Source organism: Ochotona princeps, chromosome 6, assembly GCF_030435755.1.
Source record: "Ochotona princeps isolate mOchPri1 chromosome 6, mOchPri1.hap1, whole genome shotgun sequence".
Lineage (NCBI taxonomy): Eukaryota > Metazoa > Chordata > Mammalia > Lagomorpha > Ochotonidae > Ochotona > Ochotona princeps.
This window is the reverse complement of record NC_080837.1, coordinates 24,325,211-24,349,901: the sequence shown is the minus strand read 5'-3', so window position 1 is coordinate 24,349,901 and position 24,691 is coordinate 24,325,211. Positions and strand designations below refer to the sequence as shown.

The following is a 24,691-nucleotide window of genomic DNA, read 5'->3' as shown; positions in this document are numbered from 1 at the left end:
TCAGAATAAAAGAGCTGGCATAGTATTTTTAAATATTAAAACCGTGTATCTCACTTGAATAACAACCAAAGGTCAACATTTTTATCTTTCCCATCTGGAAGTCATCCGAAAGCCATAACAATCAAATTCTACAAGTCTGATTTTCACTGAACTGTCAGGCAACATTAACACACACTACAATTTATGAAAGAACTATCCAAGATGGCAGAAGGAGTGTAATTGAAAGAGCAAAGAATTCAAAAGGACTCATCAGTAGAAAGATATTAGAAAATGTCAGTAAAAATATATATCCTAAAGTTGAGAAATTGTAATATAAGTTACATCCTTTGTTCGCAAAATAAGGTGCAGTAGCTGAGCTTAAAAAATACCTAAAAATCAGTACAGAAGTAGAAAAGGTAATACTACATTAAGAATCAGACACATAAGTCATACTTGCAGGAAGCCTTTTTTTCATCCCACCCAAATGTTATGAATGAAGTCGAAAGCTGTGAGACTATCATGGCAATCCACGGTTTCCTCCCAAAAGGGATTTATACAAAACAGCAGTCCAAGAAAATCCAACCTGTTCAACATGATAGGAACTCATGTCCAAAATAAAAATACTTTTAAGAAAAAGGCAACCAAATAACAGGAAAATATAAAATTATTCTAAAAACCCCAAAAACATGTTGCCACAGAACAAATGCAAATTTGGACACAATGGTCCAAAGTTTTGCAACAAATGTGAAAACACTAATAGGGTAAGTGAGTAAGTGCCTCTATTTAAAAACTACAAAAACAAGAAAAGATGGCAAGACAAAAAAAAAAAAAAAAAGAATGGCAAAAGTAAACCAGAAGGAGAAAATAAAAAGAAACAGATAAATTAATTTGAGAAGGATATAGTGGTGATCAGACACTGTAAAATAAAGGACAGAGACTAATAACAACAAAAGTAAATAAAAATTTTAAAGGGCACAAAGAAAATGAGTTACACCAGCCAAAGACATCAAATTCATATTAGGAATACAATAAACTGAAACAGTTATTTTCAAATGCAATTTTAAAAAAGGGTGTTCAAACAAAGGACAACACGAACACAGGTTAGAATAATATGCCAAAGACAACACTCAAAATTCCAAATACCAACTTATGGCATTGTAAACTTATTAAACATCAGAAATAAAAAAAATCAGGCAAAAAGATGAAATCACTTAACAAAGGGAAATACAAGTCTGGCTTGTCCCAGATTCCTCAAAACAACATTCACCGTTAGAAAATGGAAGCAATAACAAGATCATCAAAATGGGGCTTCAATTTACTTAATTTCTAACCAAAATGTCTTTTAAGAATGCACTATAGTCAAATTTTTTGAGGATGAATTTCAGTTCAACAGAAAACATGAGAAAAATTTTGTTACTAATACTGAACATATTTACCATGGGAAATAAAAATATTTTAGAGGCAGATTAAGAAAAAGTTTCTAAGGATCAAATGAAATAATGCATTTTAAAAAGGAGTTTATTTGAAAGACAGAGTAACAGAAAGAGAGAGAGACTGACAGACAGACAAAAAAGATCTTTCATTTTGCTAGTTCCCACTCAAATGGCCACAATTGGTGTGACTGAACCAGGCTGAAGCCAGGAAACTGGAACTCCATTCTAGTCTCCCACAAGAGAAGTAGGGGCCCAAGTACTTGGGCAAACTTACATTAGTAGGGAGCCTGGTAAGAAGTAGGACAGCCAAGACTCAAACCAGCACTTTGATATGGGATGCTTCACAGGTAGCTGCCAACTGTGCCACAACAGTAGCCCATATTTCATTTCTTTTCAAATAATGCACTCAAAGCTTAGCAATATATCTAACACCAGATATCAGATAAACTGTCTTAATCACTGCAGAATATTAAATATTTTAAATATTCTGTTGAAAAAATATTTCTATAGTACAGCCAATTTCCATTTATAATGAAAAACCATTCATGATGATCTAGAAAAAATTCACATTTTTCTCAAACAGGAAATCAATATCATCATATAAAAAGACTTTACTGATATATAAATATGTATAAGCAAAAGTTAAAAAAATCCTGTTTTAAAATTTCCTTTTATAGATTTAAATATTTCTATTTCTTCATGATATAAACATACATTGTTCATAGTCTATTCAACTTAGTTTAACAGTAAGTCTTATATATTCTTCTATATTATTACCTATTACAGATTATTTTCTTTGTTAAAATTATGCAGTATTCTATTATATGAATATTCTATGATATCTTGGTAATCTCCGATGTAAATAAACAATGTTATAACATAAATCCTGGAAAATGGCTGCTAGTGTGTTCAGGTACAGATACATGTGTATACATATGTGTGCATATATGTACATATACATATATAGTCACACAAAAATATACTACAATTGTACATGGAAGTCAATTTTTAAAACGCAATAATTCTAGGCTGGTGCTATGGCATAGTGTTTAAAGCTGCTGTCAGCAGTGCTGACATCCCATATGAGCATTGGTTCAAGTCCTGGTTGCTTCACTTCCAATTCGGCTCTCTGTTACGTGCCTGAAAAAGCAGCGGAAGATGACCCAGGTTTTGGAGCCCTTACACCCATGCAGGAGACGCAAAACAAAGTCCTGACTTAGAACTGACCCAACTCTGGCTGCTGCAAACATTAAGGGAATGAACTAGCACATGGAATTCTCTTTCGTCCTCTCTCTCTCTTTCTCTGTCAGTCTTTCTGGCCCCAACTCTGTAACTCTGACTTTCAAAAAATAAGTAAATCTTAAGAGTAAAAAACATGATTATTCAGAGGCCAGCATTGCGGCACAGTGGGTTTAAGCTTTTGTGCTTGACACTGCTTTCCTGTTTGAACACTAGCTTGAACCCTGTCTGCTCTACTTCCAATCCACCTCCCTGCTAATGCACCTGGTAAAACAGCAGATGCCTGGAATGCATGGACACCTGCCACTCACAATGGAGATCAGAAAGTGGTTTCCAAGCTCCTGGCTTGGGCCTGGGCCAGCCCCAGCCACTGCAGCCATTTGGGGAGCAAACCAGGAAATAAAAGATCTCTTTCTCTCCTTCTCTAATTGTGCTTTTCAAATAAATAAATAAACCCTAAAAATTATTCAGAAAGAATTCTCAAATCCAATAAAAATAATCATATTGAATTTAAATTTTACTTACAGAAATAACAAGATTTTCTAAAAATTTGAACAAATCATTATTTACTAAAATCAATAAATAAATTTGCAGACTTCTAAAAAACTAAAAGTTTGAAAGAATCTTACCTTCATGTGATTTTTCAGAGGATCCAAAAGATTGAAATGAATATTGCACTTTGGACAAGCTTTTGGAAAAGGTGTTCCATTTTTAGATTGATTCGATGAGGCATTTGTACCTAAAATACATCCAGGATACTTGTGATTTAAAATTATCACTTTTTAATCTTAAATAGTCATTAATACTGGTTTTGAAAATAAACCTAATTTCTTTTTATTGGTCATATCTTACTTACCTTTTGATGGCATTGCCTGGGGAGGGGTCACTGAAGGAGATGTAACTGAAGGGAATATAGCTGAAGAATTTGTTCCAGGAACATTTTCACCGGGCTTGGGTTTTTTTGGACTAACACTGTTTACTTCAGAAGCAGAAGGACGTTTTGATAAAAATGAATTTTCATTCACACCTTGAATGGTTTAAATAATAGAAAAAAGTATTTTAAAACATTTTAAAATTTGCTTGCAACAAAGTAAAAGTATTTCAAAAGTTAAAATTAATCAAAGTATCATGCAAATGACAACAATACTAAAAGCTGAGTGATCCAAATTCAGTAGGTATAAAGAAAGAACTTAGAACATTTATTATGGACTTCATGTAATTAAATAATTTGTGAAATTTTTTTCATGCAAGAAGACTCTGAATTGGCTTCAAATTAAAAAAAAAAAAAAAACTACTATAAAAGAAACCAGACCAAAATATCCAAAGTCAAAAGATAAAGCAGAAAATATTACTCTCAATTGTTTCTACAAATGAATTCTTTTCCAGTATTTACATAAATACACTGAATGTACCACTGTTTGTCAACAATAGGTGGTATTTGTTAAAAATACACAAAGAACCTTAGAGACTCTTAAGATGCTTTTTTATTAAATAATGTAGAACGTGAAATGGGAAGGTTTTCCATCTGAGAAGTGCTCCATTCAAGAATTTAGGTGATATTATACATACTGGCTAGTACAGAGTAGAAACAATTCTTCTTGAATGAAAACACTTCATTCATTTGAAAGAGTGTATAATAGAAATAGCTGGCATAATGATTTTTGCAATACATACCCAAGAGCTTAATGGGCTCATTTTGAGGAATATTCGGGGTATGTCTGACATAGAAACTCCTTTCTCTTTTATGCATTAGACTTTTATACTAAATTTTATTTGGATATGGATTTCATTTCTATACGTTTTCATTTGAAAATTATCCTAAAGCTAAAAAAGTTTGGCCTTATTTAGAGCATTAGTAAGAGAAATGAGGATATTTAGACTCTACTTGGACCAAGTGAAACTTTTTGAAAAAACAAACAAAAAAAAACAAAACAAAAACATGGGGCTAGCACCCTAATGTAGTAGGCCAAGCCTGCGCCTGTGTACCAGCGTTCTATATGGACACTAGTTCATGTCCCAGTGCTCCACTTCTGGTCCAGCTCCCTCCTGATCGCCTGTGAAAACCATGGATGATAGTTCAAGTCCTTGGGCTCCCACTCCTTCATGGGAGAACTAGAGGGAGCTCCTGGTTCCTGGCTTTGGATGGGCTCAGCTCTGCCCTCTGTGGCCAATTGGGGAATGAACCAACAGTTGGAAAATATCTGTAAATCTGCCTTTCAAATAAAAACAATAAATTAATTTTCAAAAAATTTTAAATACACAATTATAATTTGTAAAAAAAATTCTAAAACTGCACATCACATTTAAAATGCTCTCAATTGTAAACTAAAAATATAGAGGTAAAGTAAATACGCCAGAAATAATGCAATCATTTGAATCAGAAAAGGTAAAGTGAAAAACAAATTCTATTTTCTCTTGCTAAGTATGTTCACGTTTTTCTTTTTCTTTCAGTTTTCTCCTTTCTAAAGTTAGTTACATCATGTTTTATAAAGCTACTTTAGGGAAAACTGTAATAATAATTTCTTTAAAGCACCTAATGAAATACTTGTTACAATCCACAATAAGTGATACCTATTACTATTACTAATGGAACATTTTACATCTTAACTTACTTCAAAAGAGAAAAAAAAAACGACTTACAAAGGTCAAACATGCCAATAAGGGTATTACTCTAATCTCAACATTAAATAAAATCTTACTTAAATTTGCATTTGCTTAAAATCTGATCTCATTGGCTCGTGCTAATTCCCACGTTCTTTCCTCATTACGATCAAGCTCAAATTCAGTCTTCTTAAAATTGCCCTATTTCCTTAGTGTCTGTTAATCATGCCACTGCATGTTATCATTTACAACAACTACTTATTGTCTAGTCCTTTAAATCTTGTAATTCACTTTCATATTTCACTTATTTGGGAATCAAAAAGCCCTGTGTGAAATAGAGTGAGAATAAAATTCATTTATGAATGCTTCGAAAACTAACAGAAAATGGAATTAAAAAGTTGGCTCCAAGTAAGAATTAGCTCAAAGCTGTGGGTCTACTTTATAAGAAGGAAAATATATAAAAAATCACCCAACGAAGGCATTCAAGAATTAGTAAGCATCATTCTACCTTTAAAATATGAAACATAATACACCAGGGTACAGGTTTCAAAGTCAACTCCATATGCACAGTTTATTTTTTTAATCTTTATGAAAAAATTACAAACCAACCTGCTACAGAAAGTGTTGGTCCACCTTGAAAATGTGATAAGCTTACATCCCGGGTCAGGTCAAACAGTAACTCTGGAGCACTATTAGACACAACTTGCAAGGAGTTTGTTACAGAACCCTGTCAAAACATTTTAAATCAAGAATATAATATTTATTCAACATAATTATTATATAAATGCTATAAATGGAAATTTAATTATCTGACAAAATTCTAAGATAGTTTTGATGAGCTAATTATAAATAAGTTGAAAAAGCAAAAAGGTAATACTATTTTGCCAAAATTATCAACTAAGTGAAAGCAAACTATTAATTTATAGCTGGTTTATTCCTAACTAGCCAACTAAAATAGCCAGCACAACTTTTACAAAGTAAAGAACATAAACTCATTTTACATTAACAATTGTGCTATGATTTAGAGGGATTCCACAATTACAGTAAGCCCATTTAAGAGAAAACAACTGAATTCAACAAAAACCTTCATGTATAAGATAAAAATATAAAACATATTGAGGAAGTTGAAAAATTAGTTTATATACTTCTAAAAACTCCACAACAAAAATGAGACCTGGGAAAGAATCTGTAGTACTGTTCATCAGCTTAAAGCTGACCATAATACCACATGTTTGCCTTAATTTGATATGATGTTATGTATAACAAGTTATGTTATGAATGTTATATGTTGTGTATAAACCAAAACTGAAATGTCAATGAGGTGGTCACAGAAGGTGGATAAGAAATCGCATTTACTTTTACCATATTGGTTACTCATTACTATGTCAATTAATTCCATAATGATGTAAATTTTTGCTGATGGTATGTTGGAGCTTTTAATTGATCGGGATGATACTCTGCTGGCTCTGTCTTCAGACTAGAGAGGGTATACCTAAGAAGCCGTTGAACTTGACTAGACAATAAGATGCTGGACTCTATGTTTGGTATATGCTTGCAATGGGGGAATCTCAACTGAACTTGAACTGTGGTTAAGCAACAAGGTGGAGGAATCCACCATGGTGGGAGGGTTTGGGGAGGGGTGGGGAGAATCCCAGTACCTATGAAACTGTGTCACATAATACAATGTAATTAATGAATTTAAAATAAAATTTAAAAAAAAAAAAAAAAAAAAGCTGACCATATATGATATGAATTTTAGAATCACTTTATTGAAAAACTGTATAAGCTCTAGATCAGAAAGATGAAACATGGACCCCTCACTCTTCCTATCATCCCACAGAAAGCTGTGCTGTGTCAGGCAATTTTATGTTTCATAAAATAAAAATGAAAGCAACTTGGTCAAGGTAAACAGGTTAAGAATGGCAGGCAGAGTTTGGAATAGAAGTTGTTTACAGGAGACTACTCCTGAAAATTTGGGGACTCACAGAAATTTTCAGCCTTTCCATCAATACATCCCAGATAAACAGGAAGACATCAAGATGAATGAAAAGTCTGAGGTGAACAACATGCAGTAAAGTATAAAGTAGTATGCATAATTAGTATAGTTATGAAAGCCATGGCTACAATCTGGATATATATACTTCAACATTATGACTTATTTAATATACTGATTCATTAATGCATAGCTTAATACTATTTATAAAATACACTAAGCCCTCAGAATTACTTTTGGAATGTCATGATGCATAAAGTTTTAAGACTAACAATGTTTAAAAATCAAAAAAGAAAAACCCAATGAGAGAAAAATGGGCACAGAACACATACTAAGAAAACTCAGAAGCAAAACACAAATAAGCAATTGAATATAAAACACTTTTTTCCCACTTACTAAGAAATCAACCATGTTTATTGAGTTGGCATGGTTCTGAACATAATAATAATTTCTACAACATGAATAACTGGTCACTACTCTGAAAATTTTCATAATGAAAGAAAAAAGAAAAATCAAAACTATGAAAAATATAAAGAAGCTAGGAAGAATTGTCTAATTCCAAGGTGGGCTCCTGAAGAGAATCAAGGGAGGGAGTGGAACAGGGCATTAACAGAAAGAAACGGCAAACTTCTAACAAAGCCTGCAATTTAACCTTTAATTGCCTTATTTAGTATGTTAACATTAAGGAAATATGGGTTAGAAATACATGGGAATGTTTAATTCCACTTTAAAGAAAAAGTAATGATAACGCTATTAGCAAAATGGAGGTTATGCTCTGGTATAATTTTTCTGTGTCAGTTTTTTTAAATTAAATTTTAAAAGGTTCATTTACTTCAAAGAGTTACTTCAAAGACAGTGGTGGAGAAATACATGTACGTGTATGGGGACAGAGAGTGAGCTCTTCCATCTGCTGGCTCACTCCCCAGTGGCTGTAATGGCTGCAGATGCGCTAGTCTAAAGACAGCAGCCGGAAGCATCTTTCAGGTCTCACGGATGGGTGCAGAGGCCCACGACTTTGGCCATCCTTTGCTGACTTCCTAGGTACATTCACAGGGAGCTGGATTGGAAGTGGAGTAGGCAAGACTCAAATCAGCACCTATACGGGATGCTGGTGCCTCAGGCAGTGGCCACAGGGCTGGTCCCTCTGCCTAACAGTGCTGGCAGCTGTCCAAGGTTATCCTTTAATTAAATTACCCATTTTCAGGAATTTATGATGAAGAAATAAAAATGTTACTGAAAAAAACAATAGCCTATACAGATCAACTGGCAAAGTATCTGTTTAAAAGAACCAATAAACTTGCTTTAACTTAAAAATATGCACACAGAAATAAACAAATTTCAAGCCAGAAAAGGCTCTAGTTTCTTTTATTACAACAAAAATCTAACCGTTAGCATTTTTTCCTCCCCCAGATTTGATGATGGAAGAATTTTTAGCAATCAAATCACATTAAATCAGGTTTTTCCAGTTATTCCTCACCCCTCAAATGCCAACAAATTGTTAAGCCTGAGGAAACCAATCAGTTAATTTGACATAACCTATGGGACCTCAGAGTTTGCAAGACAGAGAATCAGTGGTCTCCATATTATTGTCACTGTCTAAAGACATGTAATTTAAGAAAAATTTACTATTGATCCTCTTAAGGCAGTGGAACCCTAACTCTTTGCCTTTAAGATCTCTTTACACTTTTAAAAATTATTGAACTCAAAGCTATTGTTTTTATTAGCTATACCTATCAATATAGAACATACTATATATTAAAACAGAAAACTTCAAAATACATATTTATGTTTTTAAATATCAAATGTATGTTCATTTAGAGTAACATAAACAATATTTTTATGAAAAATGACTTAAAACACATGAAAAACAGTGAATGTGAAGCAGCACTGTTTTGCATTTTTCCAAATCTCTTAAATGTCTACCTTAATCAAAATCTGCTACAGATTCTTACCTACTTGTGATTCCAAAGTTTTCACTGAAGAATATAAAGAAAAATAGGCTTCACTAAAGCAATATACGATGAAAAAGGCAAAAGTCTAATAGAATTTTAAGATACAACTTTAATCCATATGAAAACTCAAAATTTTGTACTTTTTTGAATGTCTGCTGCAATGAGAAATCTGAATTCATACCCCTGAATTTTTTGTACTATTCCACTGAAATGGTCTCTTACGTTTTAAACAGTACTTTACCCAAACACAATCTTACATACATTGATCATTTAGAAAATACTGGTCTTAGTGAATTATGTGTATTTTCCAAATGCTGATACAGTTCATTATACAACGTCATATTTTTTAAATGTTTCCCCTCTATTTTATTTTTAATTTTATGATACAATTCCATTGGCTCTGGGATTTCCCTGACCCCTCCTTCTAATCCCGCCCCTCAGTTTCTTTCCTCCATATTATTACAATAGTATAGTACTTCATAAGCAGTCATAAGTCATATATTTTAGCATCACTAACCTGAAAAAAACCTTAAAAATGACAAAGTGCTTAAGATCTCGACAGCAGATAAACATTTTCCAAAAATCTGATTTTTGCTTAGCAATTCCAACTTTGTCATTACTAAGAAATAATGTTATCAATTTTCTTTTGAAGTAACAGGTGCAACCTTTGTTCAATTTTGAGGAAATTTTTGCTGGATACTCAAGAGTTGGTAACTATTTAGAACAGACAGATTCTAACATTGCCTCCATGATCCCTAGTCCCTGATTCAGGTGTTACGTAATTCCCTGTTTTTGACTGTGGTAAGGGCATAGGAATACTTCTAAAGTCAACACCAAAGGTGACAGGCCATACACAATTATATATACATGATTTTATTACCCATGGCCATAATGACATCTAATTAAGGACTCCCTCTTGCTACCTTCAAGGAAGCAAAGTGCCACACTGGAAAGAGATACTTGGTGGAGTGAGACACAAGCCAGAGAGATAAAGGGACTGTCAGTCTGATAGACTTTAAGGAACACAATGCTGTCAACAACCATGTCAACTAGGAAGCAGACCCTTCTCTAGCAGAACTTCCAATAAGACAACTTCAGAAACCACATCTTGAATGCAGTCTTTTGAGAAATAAAGCAGAGAATCCAGCTAAGCCATGACTTGATTTCTGACCTACAGAACTTTGAGAATGTAAGTTGTGTGCTGTTTTAAGCTAAATATATTTATGGTAATACTGATATGATACATAGAAATAAATCAGTAATACAACAGTTTGTCAGTAGTTCTTCAAATACAAATGACATGCTATTTTTAAAAAGCAGGTAATTTTAGGTCACAGTTCAGTCATACAAGTGCTTTTCTTCAAGGCAGTCATGATACCTCAGACACAGAGTACTCATCACACAGAATATTACAAAAGACATAATTAAAGAGCAGAGATTTAACAAAATTAATAAAACAAACTAGAACCAGGATATTTTTAGTCAGTGTGAGGCAGATGGACTAATGTGAAAATACAGTACATTTTGATGTCTTTGCACAATTAGGCATAACAACTAACCCACCTTTACTCTAGCATCGTCAAAAGTCATTACACTAGAAAAAGTAAACAGTGAGTCTGATTATGACAACTGATTTCTAAACAACTGAAAGAATCTTGAGTATCCCTGGGAGCTGCAATGTCTTTCAAAAATTTTCCCAACTAAGAACACTTAGCTCAGCTTACAATTTAAATATAGTGCCATTATGCAATGTTCATGACTGATTATACTTTTGTTTATGTTTTTGATAGTCTAGGTCTCAGTACCATACTTATTTCAGCAATTATTTGTTAACAGACTGGGTAGTTAATTCTTGCAGTTTTTACCTGAGTACTAGTTGAACTATCACTAATATGGCAATAAGGCTAATCTTGTATTATAACCAGTAAAGGTGCCATCTGTGACACTGGCATCCCACATGGGTGCCACTTCATGTCTTAGCTGTTGCACTTCCAATCCAGCTCCCTGCTAATAGCCTGGGAAAAGCAGCAGAACAAGTTCCAAGTGCATAGGTTCCTGCACCCTCGTGGAAGACTAAAGATGAAGCTCATGTCTCCTGGCTTCATCCTGGCTCAGTCCTGGCTGAGGAGCAAATCAGAGACAGGAAGATCTCTCTCTCTCTCTCTCTCTCTGTAACTCTAGCCTTCTAATTAAATAAACACTTTAAAAAAAAGATGGTAACATTTCAGATGCTGATTACGCTGATACCTATTATTATCCAAAATTTTAAATGGTTATTCTTGATACCAATAAACAATATCTAATATTCTTGAGTCGACTGTGTAGTTTCAGACACACTTACAGTTTTAGTAAAAGGTTGAACAATAACAGAACTATTTGAAGATCTAGATTCAGGATGAAAATTTGCTGGTGAAGGAGTCACAGGATTTGATGATGGATTCACATAGTGCTGATTTGTGGGCTTGAATGCAGCAGAAATACCTGTATTTTTAAATTACATGATATATTCAATATATTTTATATAATCAACTATATCTAAACTTTACTTTAAAATGAAAATAGTAAAATAATATTATACCTCGATTGACTGCACCATTCTTTACTCCCCTTGAATATGAGCTGGGGTTTACTCTGTTCAAAATATCTATAAAAAATTATATTTATTTAAAATTAATTGTTGAAAGGAAATAAACCAAAAGATAACTAAAAAACGTAAATTAAAACATACAGATTCCTGGATGGAATGTAAATTATTACTGACTTAATTTTAGACACACACATCTTTATCTACTAAAGGAACAAAGAAAAATTACCAGCCATAATTTGTATGGAATAAGAACAACCTTTCTTATTGTAACTCAAAATCTAAAAGGCAGAAATCGAATAATTACAAATTTAACTAAATATAATTCCAAATATCTGCATGACAAAGAAACAGTATACATTCTGAAGTTCTTCCAAAAAATATATGTATCAACAACCTACAAATGAAGTAACTTCCCTTTAATGACACAAGTTTGTATGAATATTCAGGTTCCTTTGACACAAAGTCAAATCCTTGTGATATCTCCTTATTCCATTTACACCTCTAAAAGCCATAAAATTTCATTATGGGGCATTTCACCAGGCAAGAGAATTTATCAGAGAAAAATAAACTAAACTGAACTTATAGTTTACCACACAAGGATGTCCGCTATCACCACTGCTATTTAACATAGTACTGGAAGTATTCACAAAAGCTATAAGACAAGAAAAAGAAATCAAAGGAATTCAAATTGGAAATGAGGAAGTCAAGCTACCACTATTCACAGATGACATGATCTTATATAAGAAACTCAATGAAGAGACTGCTAGAACTTATACAAGAGTTTGGTAGAGAAAAAGAGTACAAAATAAATGAAAAAATTAACCACGGCACTCAGCCATCTTGGCTCCTGCCTGGAGCAGCTGGGCTATCTTGGTTCTGACCAATGACTGCCCACCAATGAGCTCTGGGGACTTGGGGGCAATGAACTACTACTGCCTAGAGACATCCATGGATAACGACACCTTATGTGTATGTGAGGAATGAATCCTGAGGGACACCTGACAACAGGGCCATTATACTTGCTGGTAAGCCATGGGATCGAGACCTGGTGGTTTGGAGGGGAGAGACTAGAAGATCTATATGGGTCACAGTGATTCACCAGCCCATATAGGAGTTCTGAGATGGGCTTGTTAGCACAGAGCATCACTGACCGCCACATGCCACCCCACATGAAAGCTATGGCTAGGGGCCTGTCTAGCAGATCTAGATCCCAGTACCTGACTGGGTGTTGGAACAGGAGACAAGTCATAGTAGGTAAGGCCATGACACTAACAAACATGTGAGAGAACCAGGTCCTGGGGTAAATTCTGTGGGAGATTAGTAGGCCCAACTCTGTGGAAATACAAGTCCCACTGGTTGGCTCAAGAGCTGGGGTGAACTAGGTGTGAACATGTGACCCACCAACACTCACAGGTACTGGGGCTGAGAATAGGCTGAGCAATTCCAAGTTGCAGCACGTGCATGTGCATCCTAAAACAGGGTGTGGGGCAGACAGGCCCACAACATTCCCCAGCTCATACAAAGGCCAAGATGGAGGGGCAGGCTATGCTAGGCAAGGGCCTAACACCTCCTGGCACATGGGAGAGCTGGGTCTGGGAGTGGGACAAGTGGGGGAACATGGGAAATTCCTCTAATGAGTCATAGCTCCTACTGGTGAGCACATGGTTCAGACCTAGGGCAAGCTGGGCAAGATAGCCCCATCCGTTGGCAAGTGTGTGGGTTGGTTTTGCAAGGGGGCCGACGAGGCAGGGTCAAATAAACCTTAACCCACTGGCGAGTACAGAAACCAGGCTGGAGTACAGGTCATGCCAAGCTATGGTATCACACCTACTGGTTTATATGAGCCAGGGGGAGCAGACTGAGCAGGGACAGGTTTCAGCACCCGCCAGCAAGAGTTGGGATTGGGGACTGGCAAGCTCAGACGAGGCTGCAGCATCCAAAGGCAAAGGCTAAGACAGATGGGGGTGCTATGCCAGGCTAGGTCAGAGCAACCACTGGCACACACGAGATCTGTGGATGGGAACAGGTCTGGTTTGGAGCTAAAGGGACACCAGGGTTGGGGTGTGATTCCCAATGGTGAGTTTGAGGACCATGGTGGGGGCTGTGGTCTGGTCTGGATATGGCTGCAGGATCCCTCGGCATGGGTGTGGGCTGGGTCTGGAATGTGCCAGACTAGGCTAGACTCCAGGACCCACTGGTGCTCGTGAGAACCAAGTTGGGTGAAGGACAGGCTAGGCTAGGTCTCTGCCCTGCTGAGCCATGTGCTAGCTGTGTCTGAGGTGGACCAGGCGTGGCTGGGCTGTAATACCCAACAACAAGAATCAGAATGAGTGAGGGCTGGTCAGGAAAGGCCACTGTTCCTGTGGGACAGGAGGAGGACTAAGTAGGGCTGGCCCAAGGACCCACCAGTGTGCACATGATCTGGCATTGGAAGAAATCCTGAGGGAGGAGCTTCGGCAACTCCTCTGTTGGGACACACTCCCTGCAGGTGAGTGAAAGAACCAAGATGGGCAGCAGACCAGGCCAGGCCAAAATACGGTACCCACCAGCACACATTTGGCTTAGTTCGGGGGCAGGCCAGGTTGGGTCAATTCATATCACCTACTGGCAAACTGAGCACCAGAATAGAGTGTGGGTTGGGTCGCGATGGGTCGCAATACCAGGCAGTCCAAATTAGGGCGAGGACTGAGGGCTGGCAGGGCTGGGCTAGGCTGTAGCTCCCAACAGCATGAGCTGGAACTGGGGGGGTGGGCCAGGCCTGGCCAAGCTACAGCCCCCACTGGCAAATGCTCAGGTGAGGCAGGCTGTGCCAGACTGGACCTCAGTACCCAAACTTGTGAACTCCAGGGGGTGGTGAGGATGGACCCAGTGATGGGGCTGCGAGGCTCCCCTACTAGGCCACTATTTCCACTATTCCCACTGGTGAGCATGAGAGGTGGAATGGGGACAGACCAGGCCAGGCAGGGCCACAACATCTGATGGCCTACATGTGAGTTGAATCAGGGAAAAGTCAGGCTGGGCTGACTGTTCCTTTTGACTCATGCATAAGCCAGAGTGGGTGTGGGTAGGTTGGGTTTTGCTGCAGCATCAGCTGGCAGATGTTGGCATGGGGGCAAACTGTCAGGCACAGACATGGCTAGACAGATGGTGGCACCCAGAGGCACCAGTGTGGACTGGATAGTAGGGCTAGTTGGGATGAATTGGGCTTCAATGCCCATTGACATATACGAGAGCTGAATGGGATATGGGACAGACAGAACAAATCAGCTGTACATGCTGGCAAGCACAGGAACCAGGGTAGGTGGTAGGCTTGGTGGGGGTTATTGCAGGTTGCTTCAACTAGGCTGAAGCTCACACTCATTCATGTGAAGACCAAGTATGTGACAGGCAGGATTAGGCGGGACTCCAACCCTTTGGTCTGTGTAAAACACGAGGCTGGAAACAGAACTGACGCAACAATTACAACTACCAGAGTGTGCGTAGGCTGATTTGGGTGATGGACTGTGCTGAACCCTGTACTGGCAAACACACAAGAATCAAGTCTGGGATGGACTCAGATGAGGTTTCTTTGGTAATCCCCTACCAACTGAACAGCTGGCCTCAGAACCCCAACCATGATACCCCTGCTCTGAGTTCGACAACACCATGGAGATGAAGATTCACTATTTCATTTTATTTAAAGTTTTTTCTTTCTTTTTTCCTCTCAACCGAGGGGGACTATACGTTAAGGGGGAGGTATAATGGAAGTGCAGCGGAAATAAATATGCCCATAGGCAGAAGCAAAGAGCAGTATTTCCCCATACTTGCAATACAAGGATGGTCTCACAGCAAAATGACAGATAAGTCCCTACATTATTGGGGGACACCTCAATGGCAGTATGATGGACGTCTGAGAACAATGGGGGAAGGGAGGGAGAGGACGGAGGGGAAAACCCAATGCCTATTAAACAGTATCATAAAATAAAGAAAAAAATATATATATATAATTTTTAAAATTTAAGATATTAAATTAGATTAATGGTGTTGCCTAACAATAAATACTACTTTCTTTCTTGTTTTCCAAATAATAATAATAATAATAAAAGCTCACCTAAAGTACAGCAGTTTCTGGAAATGACAATACTGTGCTTAATAATTAAGCACTATAGCAGACTTATTAGAGAAAAACCTGTTCAATCTGGGGCCAGCATAGTGGTTTAATAGGCTAATCCTCCACCTGCAAGTGTTGGTATCCCATAAAGGTACCAGTTCATGTCCTGACTGTTCTACTTCCCCTTTAGCTCCTTGGTTGTTGCCTGGGAAAGCTGCAAAGGATGGTCCAGATACCTGGGCCCCTGCTCCCACATGGGAGACCCAAAGGAGGCTACCCGTTCCTGGTTTTGGATCAACTTAACTCTGGCAACTGCAGCCATTGTAGAATGAACCAGGAGATAGAAGATCTTCCTCTCTCTCCTCTATAAATCTCCCTTTCAAATATAAATAAAGAAATCTTTCCCAAAAGTCTGCTCAATTTGATGCTGTCTATACTAACCTTTCAAGATTGAATATTAGTGACATCAAAGGAACACTGGTTTAATAACTTTTAATGATACTAACCTATAAAATACAAGCTTATCCTCCATTATGACAGCTTTACATCCCATGTCAAAATATTTTAGATTATACAAAATACAATAATATCACTTAAAATTCTTTGTATTAATTCAGAAAATGAATTCTACTGTGGCCAATCCTCTTCTTGATAGAATTATTTCAAAACTAACAGATGGTGTTCTAGTTGAATATTGTTTATACTCACCCACAATCAGTACAAATTCAACTTGAGATTCTGAATAATAATATTGCAACATATTAGCATTCCTGTATAAAATAACCAGTAACTAAGAAATAGTAATTAAGAGAATATAATATTTTGTTCTATTCTCACTAGAAAGCAAGACATTATGCTTGATCATTTTATAATACATTTGGTACGCTACATAGCACACCATGAGAGATTATCAATCTGCTCTAAGTAATCAGTACTGAAAAACCAATTGCTTAAATAATGGCTCTACCTCTGGATAAGACTGATTGAAAACCCCATACAATCTACAGACAAGAGAAGCAAGATCAGACCTGCAGAAAATTTTAAAGTATTTAAGTATATTTCACAAGTATGGTAAGTAATAACACAATAGTATGTTGGTTACACTATATAGTTTGGCATATTCTCTTGGCTTAAAACAAATGTACAAACATGAAAATTACAAGGAAACAATACATATACATATATTTTCCGTTTCTTTGAAATTTGTACATTATCTCTCTGAATTTTGTTATATACATTTTTAGACATTTTTAACCCTCTGTTGTTAGTGCCTGTTTTTTTACATTATAAAAATGTTAAGTCCAAATACTCTAAGTGAAAGCTAACCATCCATAAGATTCTGTAGAAAATCATGATGATGTAAGTGTGTGAACTGTTACATCATCCAAGTACAACGGCTGTACACAGTGTCCTTTTCTGAATATAAATAGGATTTGCTAAAAGATGGATGTAGCCCAATCCCTGTTGCCTGTTGGTACACATGCAAGAGGCAGTGCACTTACAGTCTATAAATTTTGCAGTCACACATAGAAGACAATGTGATGAGGCCTATATGTGAGGTCGCCCATCTGAGACTCTCACAAACTTATTTAGTATATTTGAAATTTTTGGCAAAGTATTTCAAATTCTTCTTTTTCTTTACTCTGTTCTTAAATGAATAAAAATGGAAAATGCAGATTAACAGGTTGACTCACTTCCATAAAAATTGATTTCTAATCTCAAACCATCTCCAAAGTCACCAACTGATCTCAGTACATATCTCTTTCTTCACATCTGATATTTAAATGCTTACTCCTCCTTCAAGACTCCAAACACATTTCCCCCCCATTGGAAACAGTATCTTTTAAAAAGCGGTTTCACTAAAAGTAAATGCTTACTTGAAATTGCTGGTTTTGAACTTGATATCTCTCCAACAAAGATGGGCTCATCATCATCATCATCCTCAACCTCTTTTACTTTCTTCTGCCATGGCTCCAGTTCTTCCTCCTCACATTCCATAAAGAGTTCCGCCATTTTTGAAATATCTAATACGCAAAAAGAGAGAAACAAATCTTATTTTCAAAAAGAATTGTTAAATCATATTGGGAATACATAATAAGATACTTAAAATAGCAACAACGAGAAATTCAGAGTCTAAAATAATAACTAGTAAAATTTAGGTAGACACACAGAAATGAAGGAAAGGACAGCGGACTGGAGGAAGAAAACAGTAGTTCTCTACAATGAACACAAATGTGGGGGACAATCAAATCCAGCCAAATGAGCTTCTGTCATACATCTGGAATGTCACCTGCAAAAACTATTATTAACCAAGATAAGGAAAAAAAGAACATAAGCAGTAAGAGGAAACAGGAAAAATAAATCAATAAAACTAAACTTAATTCTGGGATGCCAAGCATAGAGCAAAAGAGAAGTTCTAGACTAAAATACAAAAATTGAATGCCACTTACTCCACCTTGGGCAAATTAGATATGTACCACCTGAACAAGCGATCAGAGCAGTACACGCAGTAAATTTTGTTATTTTTAAATTCTAACCGAGTAACATAGAGCTTATAAGTATTTTAGTATTTCACTCTTAAATACAAGCAAATAATAAGCATAATGAATTATAAGAAAATCTATTATCAAAAGACAAAAGTAAAAAATAGTAAGGTAAAAGAATCCTAAGGAAAAGAGACAATGCATAGATAAAGCAAAAGAAGATGCCCCAAATCTTGGAACCCTACACTTCTGTGGGAGACCAGGAGGAAGCTACTGGCTCCTGGCTTCAGACTGGCTCAGTTCCAGCATTATGGTCATTTAGGAAGTAACCCAGCAGATGGAAGACTTTCTTCTCTGTCCTTCCTTCTCTCTGTAAATCTGCTTTTCTAATAAAAAAATCAAAATAAACTTTTAAAAAATACTAAGTTGAATGAGTAACTCCAGAGTTAGAACAAAAAGAAAAAATAAATGAAATAGGTCATATGGGGTTATCAGAAAATTAATTTCAAAGGTACAATATTCATTTGATCAAATTCATAGAAGGAAAATAAAAAGTAGGAATAGGTTATTAAATGAATAATCCAAGAAAAAACTTGGTAGGAGTTTTAAATTTCCAAGATAAGAGTACACAGATCACTGGGTTGAACTGGTCTTCAAATTGATGGTCTTAAACAACAAGATAAACAAGGAAAACGATGTACCAACAATTATCACCACAAAATTTCAGACCAATGAAGATTAAAACAACATCCAAAGATATACCAGTTGACAAGGCTAAAACAGAACAGATCATATACCAAAGACCAAGAGTAAGAACTAAAGCTTGAAAACAAATAATGCTCTAAAGATTCAGACTGAAACTAATTTTCAACCAAAAAGTTTATACACAAACTTTTCAACAAATATTAGGACAGAAATAACCAGATTTACTTCCTATGTATCCCTTTCTAAAAAACATGCCATCAAATCAACCAAGAGTGAGAATCATTAACAAAAAGGCACAAGAGGTTTGCAACCCAGCACCAAGTCCCAGTTGGCCTGGAGAACAAGTTAAGACTGGATTAAGAGAAAAGCACTTCAAAAGCAATGCCGCTGAAGACCATAAAAGAGGTGATTAATAGGTGCAGTGTACTCGTATGTGTACAAAAGTGTTCTTGAGGAAACTCGTTTTTTAGATTACTTTGACTTTTTAAATAACATACATATATTGCTTTAAGATATGGAAGAAGGAAAAAAGCATTAGGAATAGGAGAGGAGGAGGTAGGGAAGAAAAATACACAGTACTGAAGAACTAAAACATTAGCAACAGAGATGGATACCTAGCTAGAGAACAACAGGGAAAGACTGAAAGAAATGAAAACTTCCAGGATTCTGACTTAGACAATGTTTAATTCATCCTTTAAATGTTGTCATTTCTAAAAGTATTTTTTTAATTAAAACAATACCATTTTGAAAAGACTCAAATTTTAAAATTACTCTAAATAAAGAGAATGTTCCACGATGATCTTAAAAGACACTAACTAAAACAATGCTTTGGGGATGGCATACATGGGAAATGTAAACTAAATGTCACTCTTCCAAAATTTTTTTAATTTACCTTTTATAAAAATACATCACAAATCATTTATTGGCTCAATGCTACTTAAGGATATAATTGTCCATCTACCAGAAAAAGCCCTGTTTTCCAAAATGTCACCAACATTATAAATGTTATGCTTTTTAAATTATACAGTTTTTCAAGTCAAATAACTAAAAATGCCCATTTTAACTGACAATTCATAGCTTGCCACTTGCACATTCTGTGTATCTGAAACACTGTCCTCATGGCTGCTTCTACCTACAACACACTTGCTCTTCACCTATACAGTGTACATTAATGAATAAAGAGCACACAGACCATGGACTTGACAATGAACAGCTCAAATCTCCATTGCATCACTTCTACCCACATGACTGGAGGAATCACTGTAGTCTACTTTCCCACATGTAGAATACACACATAATACATACTAGAAGATATTTTATAATACATAGATTCAAGTGCCATATGAAGTATCTAACTTAAAGCAGGTATTAAACAAAAAGTTAAATTTCTGTTCTTCCTAACTTTTGGTTCACATATAACTACTGCAGTGAAATATCAAATTTTTACTTTCCTTCTAATCTTCAACTACACTGATAATTCAGTATTAACATAAGTGGTCTCCAACTGCTCACTATGACTTCATGTCATAGGCCAAGTATAGCTCACCTGAGTGTATCTTCAGCTACATAACAGTATATAATAATGTATGAACTAGGTGATGTGAAGCAACACTTACTTTTAAAACATAAGGGAGACCCATTGTATACTGCTAATAAAAGTAATGCTTACTTGCACATGGTATTTATTATAATGAACTATGTTTTCCCCAAAGTCAGATGTTGAAGGCCAAAAATGCATTGTCTTAGGATATAACTGTATTTGCAGACAAATGTAGAGATAATTAAGTTGAAAATGAAAGCACTGAAGCGTGTCCTAATCCAACCTGACTGCTGTCCTTCATAGAGATTAGGACACAAACAAATGTACTAAGAGAAGAACACATAAAGAATTGAGCAGAATATGCGATTTCCAAGTCAGGGAAGATTGGAATCCTCTCACATGGCCCTAAGAAGAAATCAACCCTACAATACCTTTATCTTGGAATTCAAAATTCAAGAGCTTTGAGAAAACAAATTTCCACTATGCATGCCTATGGTACTTTGTTACGGCATTTTGTAAGTAAACTAACACAGTATAATACTAATTAAAAAGTTCTTCCTTGTTTTTTAACAGAGCTCTATCACTGTTAACATAGCCAAGCTATATTGCTGAGAGAAAAAAAAAAGACTTGAAGATATTTATTATCTATATAATTTTATTTAGAAACAATTTGGATTTGTCTATGCATAGAAGAAATTCAATTAATTATTTATAGCAAACTGACAACACAGCGAAAACATTTCATTTCTGCTTTACTCATTGTATTTACATTATTTGTTTTTACATATTTGCTACATTAACAATTTTAAGTGTTTAAATAAAACTTATTCCACCTCTCATCCTTTCCCCTACATCAATTTATACGAATGCCACACACACTAGTATCAGGTGGCAGCAACACTTACTTTTTGGTTGAAAAGGGTTGTCGCCCATCAAGTTGCAGAGTTGACTTTCTGTAAATTGTCACCTGAGTACTGACACATGACATCAGTCAATTTTATTAGTTACTTTAAGTAACATGAAATACTGAAATATGAAACTTGGGATTCTTGGATCTAATTTTGATCTCTTCACTCACCATGTGACTCCAGACAAGACAGCAAACAGTATCTCGGTTTTCCTTCCTATAAAATAAAGATACCTATAATTAGGGTGTTTTTCACTAAATTAAATTTATCTGAAGTTAATTTTTCCCACAAAATTTTAATTTTTAAGTTTGATATATTCAGCACTCATTCTAGTCATTTCTGAACAAACCTAAATCGTATAAATAAAATGGTGGCTGTGAAACAGCTGCATGGCAAGTCCCAGCTCCACCAACCAGGAAGTGAACAAAACAAGATTCAGGCAAAGGAACTGGTTAAGATCACTTGATTCCAAAACTGCACCCAGATTAATTGCTACCCAACCTGCAAGCTCACTGTGTCCTCATTACAATGTATTAGCATAGTAAAAATCGCTCCCTCCACAGCAGTTCACAACTGCCATGGCAACCTAAGGAAGTGACCATATAAACAGAAAGAAGAGGCAGGTCCCTAATTCCTAGAACTTCCTGCCACTTTTCCAGAAATATGAGTAATATTCTGTCCAGATGTTAACATTCATTTCCTAGACCCCTTAAATGGGGAAACTCATTATCAGTGGAGTAGTCTGTTTTTGCCACTTAACTCCTTTGCTGGCTCAAGACTGATCTCTCACCTTCCCCAAAGTGGGAAAGTAGTCCCACAATGCAGGAGCCCCCAGCTGTCTGGAATTACTTGTGTTAAGTATATTTGAAGTAATCTGATGAATTAGTAAATTAAAACTAATTAGGGAGGACAGCATTGGGGCACAGCAAATAAAGCGCTGCCCATGATGACAGTATCCCATATGGCCTCCAGTCCTGGCTGCTCCACCTTCGACCCAACTCTCTGCTAAAGTATCTAGGAAATACAATGGAAAATGGACCAAATATTCGCGCCCCAGCACCCCTATGGAAATTTCAAAAAATCTTTTAGCTCCCGCCTTTACCAGCCTTGACTGCTGCAGCCACTGGGAAGTGAATCAGTGAATGGAAGGCATCTGTCTCTCCCTCTCTTTCTCTGTAACTCTGCTTTGAAAATAAATCTTAAGATGATAATAAATAATCATTTTAAAGTATTATTTTGAAAGAATGAATAACCATCCCATAATGAATTATTTAGTAAGTGATTTTTGGAATGCTAGGGGACATTAATATTTAAATGCTACATTTCAAAACAACTGTAGTTATTTCTATAAGAAAACAATTTAAAACTTTAAGTTTATATTTTTCTACTTAAGTAGAAAAATTTTCTGTATTAAGTTTATATTTTTATCCCTAAGCAAAGAAGAACAAAAAATTGGGATGTATTTTATCATAGACTGATTTGAAAATAAACTACACATGACCCACTTCATGCAAGCAACATGATGAATTCTAGAAGAGACCAAAGATGAATAAGTCACAGTCATAGACTTCACAAGCATACAATCTAGTATTCTGTAATTCTTTGGGCTTTCAACCCTGTTATCAAAAGAACACATCTGAACTGCTTTACCTGAACCATGACTTTGTTCTGGTAATTCCCACACATGAGACAGCATAACTTTCTCTTTTTCATTTTATTGGAAAGGCAGAGAGACAGAGTCTTGAACCTGCCAGTTTACTCCCCCCAAATTATTAATAGTTGGGGATGAGCTATACTGAAATCAGAAGCCTAAAAATCAATCTAGGTCTCTCACATGTATGACAGGCATCCAAGTCTTTGAACCATCACATGCTACCTCCTAGGTGCATGCCAGCAGGAAGCTAGATCTGAAGCAAGAAGCTCAGACTCCTACCAGGCACTATGATATGAAAATAGTATCTTAAACACTGTGCCAAAAATCCAATCCACCAGCATAAAGAAAAATGCTTTTTTAAAAACTGCTTTGGTTACAAAGAAAAGAGGTAAAAAAAAAAAATTAGACACTAGAAATCTAAAATACTGAAATACAAAACTAACTCCATTTTCAGATTCCTTTTTCCTCAAAATGAAAAAAACAAGTTTTCCTATTTTTACATTTCCAGTTATCTGAATTAATAAAAAAAGACTATTACTTGTAACTTCAAAAATATTATTATAATTATAAGCTGTTTGTTCAGTTCTATACCTAGCCCCATCTGTCACACAAACTAATGTGAGCTCTCACCCAGCCAAGCCCAATCCACTACAGGTCCAGTCTGAAAAGCAGGTACTATGGTCTACTTACTCAGGGCGACCCCAATAACTTCCACCAGCCCACCTCCACCCCAGTTTTTATGTGTCTGCATGTACTATGGATTAGCCCAATTCATCCTGCATCACATCTAGCTTTCATGTACATCCATGTGTGCTGTGGCTTAGCTCAACCAGGCCCACCTCCAGACCCAGCCCACCCACATGGGTGCTGCTGCCTTGACCAGCCTGGCCTACTCCCAGCCCCGGATTTCATGCTTACCAGCAGGAGCTGCAGCACAGCAGGGTAGTAGCCATAGTTCCCCTACGGTATGTTCCCAACACCAGCTCTTGCATCTGCCAGCGGGTGTACTGCAGTCCAACCTGACATGACTTGCAGCCAGTCCTGGCACTTGCCAGCAAGTGTTGTGGCCTAGCCTAGCTGGCCTGCACTCATTCTGGTTCCTGTGTGTGCCAGCAAGTACAGCAGCCTAGTTCAGCATGGCCCACTCCCAGAATCACCAATGAAAGTAGTGGCCCAGGAAAGGATTCCCTCAAGTTCCTCTTCCAGGCTTACTTCCAACCCCAGATCTTGAGCATACCAACAGGTACTGCAACCCACTCTAAGATGACCAACCCTCAGTCTCAAGATTCACCAGCAGGTGCCACTGCCTGGTTCAGCCTGGCTTGTCCCCAGTCCCAGCTCTCAATGGCAAGTACAGCAGCCTATCCCAGCCTGCATACCCCCGACCCTCATGTGAACTGGCAGGTGTTGCAGTACCACCCAGCCTGGCCTTTGCCCCATTCAAGCTCTCACTTGCACCTGTGTGTGCTGTGCACTGGCTCAGCCCGGCCCACCCTTAGATTCGGCTTACACATACTCTGATGAGTT

General features: G+C 36.7%; 1 protein-coding gene across 8 annotated transcripts in view; it reads right to left on the bottom strand.

The window, feature by feature from the left end:
• Positions 1–24,691, bottom strand: part of ZNF280D (zinc finger protein 280D) — a 94,214-nt gene that overhangs the window by 48,868 nt on the left and 20,655 nt on the right. For 2 of the 8 annotated variants that reach the window (XM_058665801.1, XM_058665808.1), the window contains exons 2-9: positions 21,681–21,726; positions 17,752–17,898; positions 16,583–16,612; positions 11,776–11,841; positions 11,539–11,678; positions 5,862–5,979; positions 3,508–3,678; positions 3,281–3,390 (exon numbers count right to left, since the gene is read on the bottom strand). In XM_058665801.1, the coding sequence (XP_058521784.1) occupies positions 3,281–3,390; positions 3,508–3,678; positions 5,862–5,979; positions 11,539–11,678; positions 11,776–11,841; positions 16,583–16,612; positions 17,752–17,898; positions 21,681–21,726 (828 nt within the window). The other 6 variants (XM_058665802.1, XM_058665804.1, XM_058665805.1 and 3 more) reach the window with 6 other exon arrangements.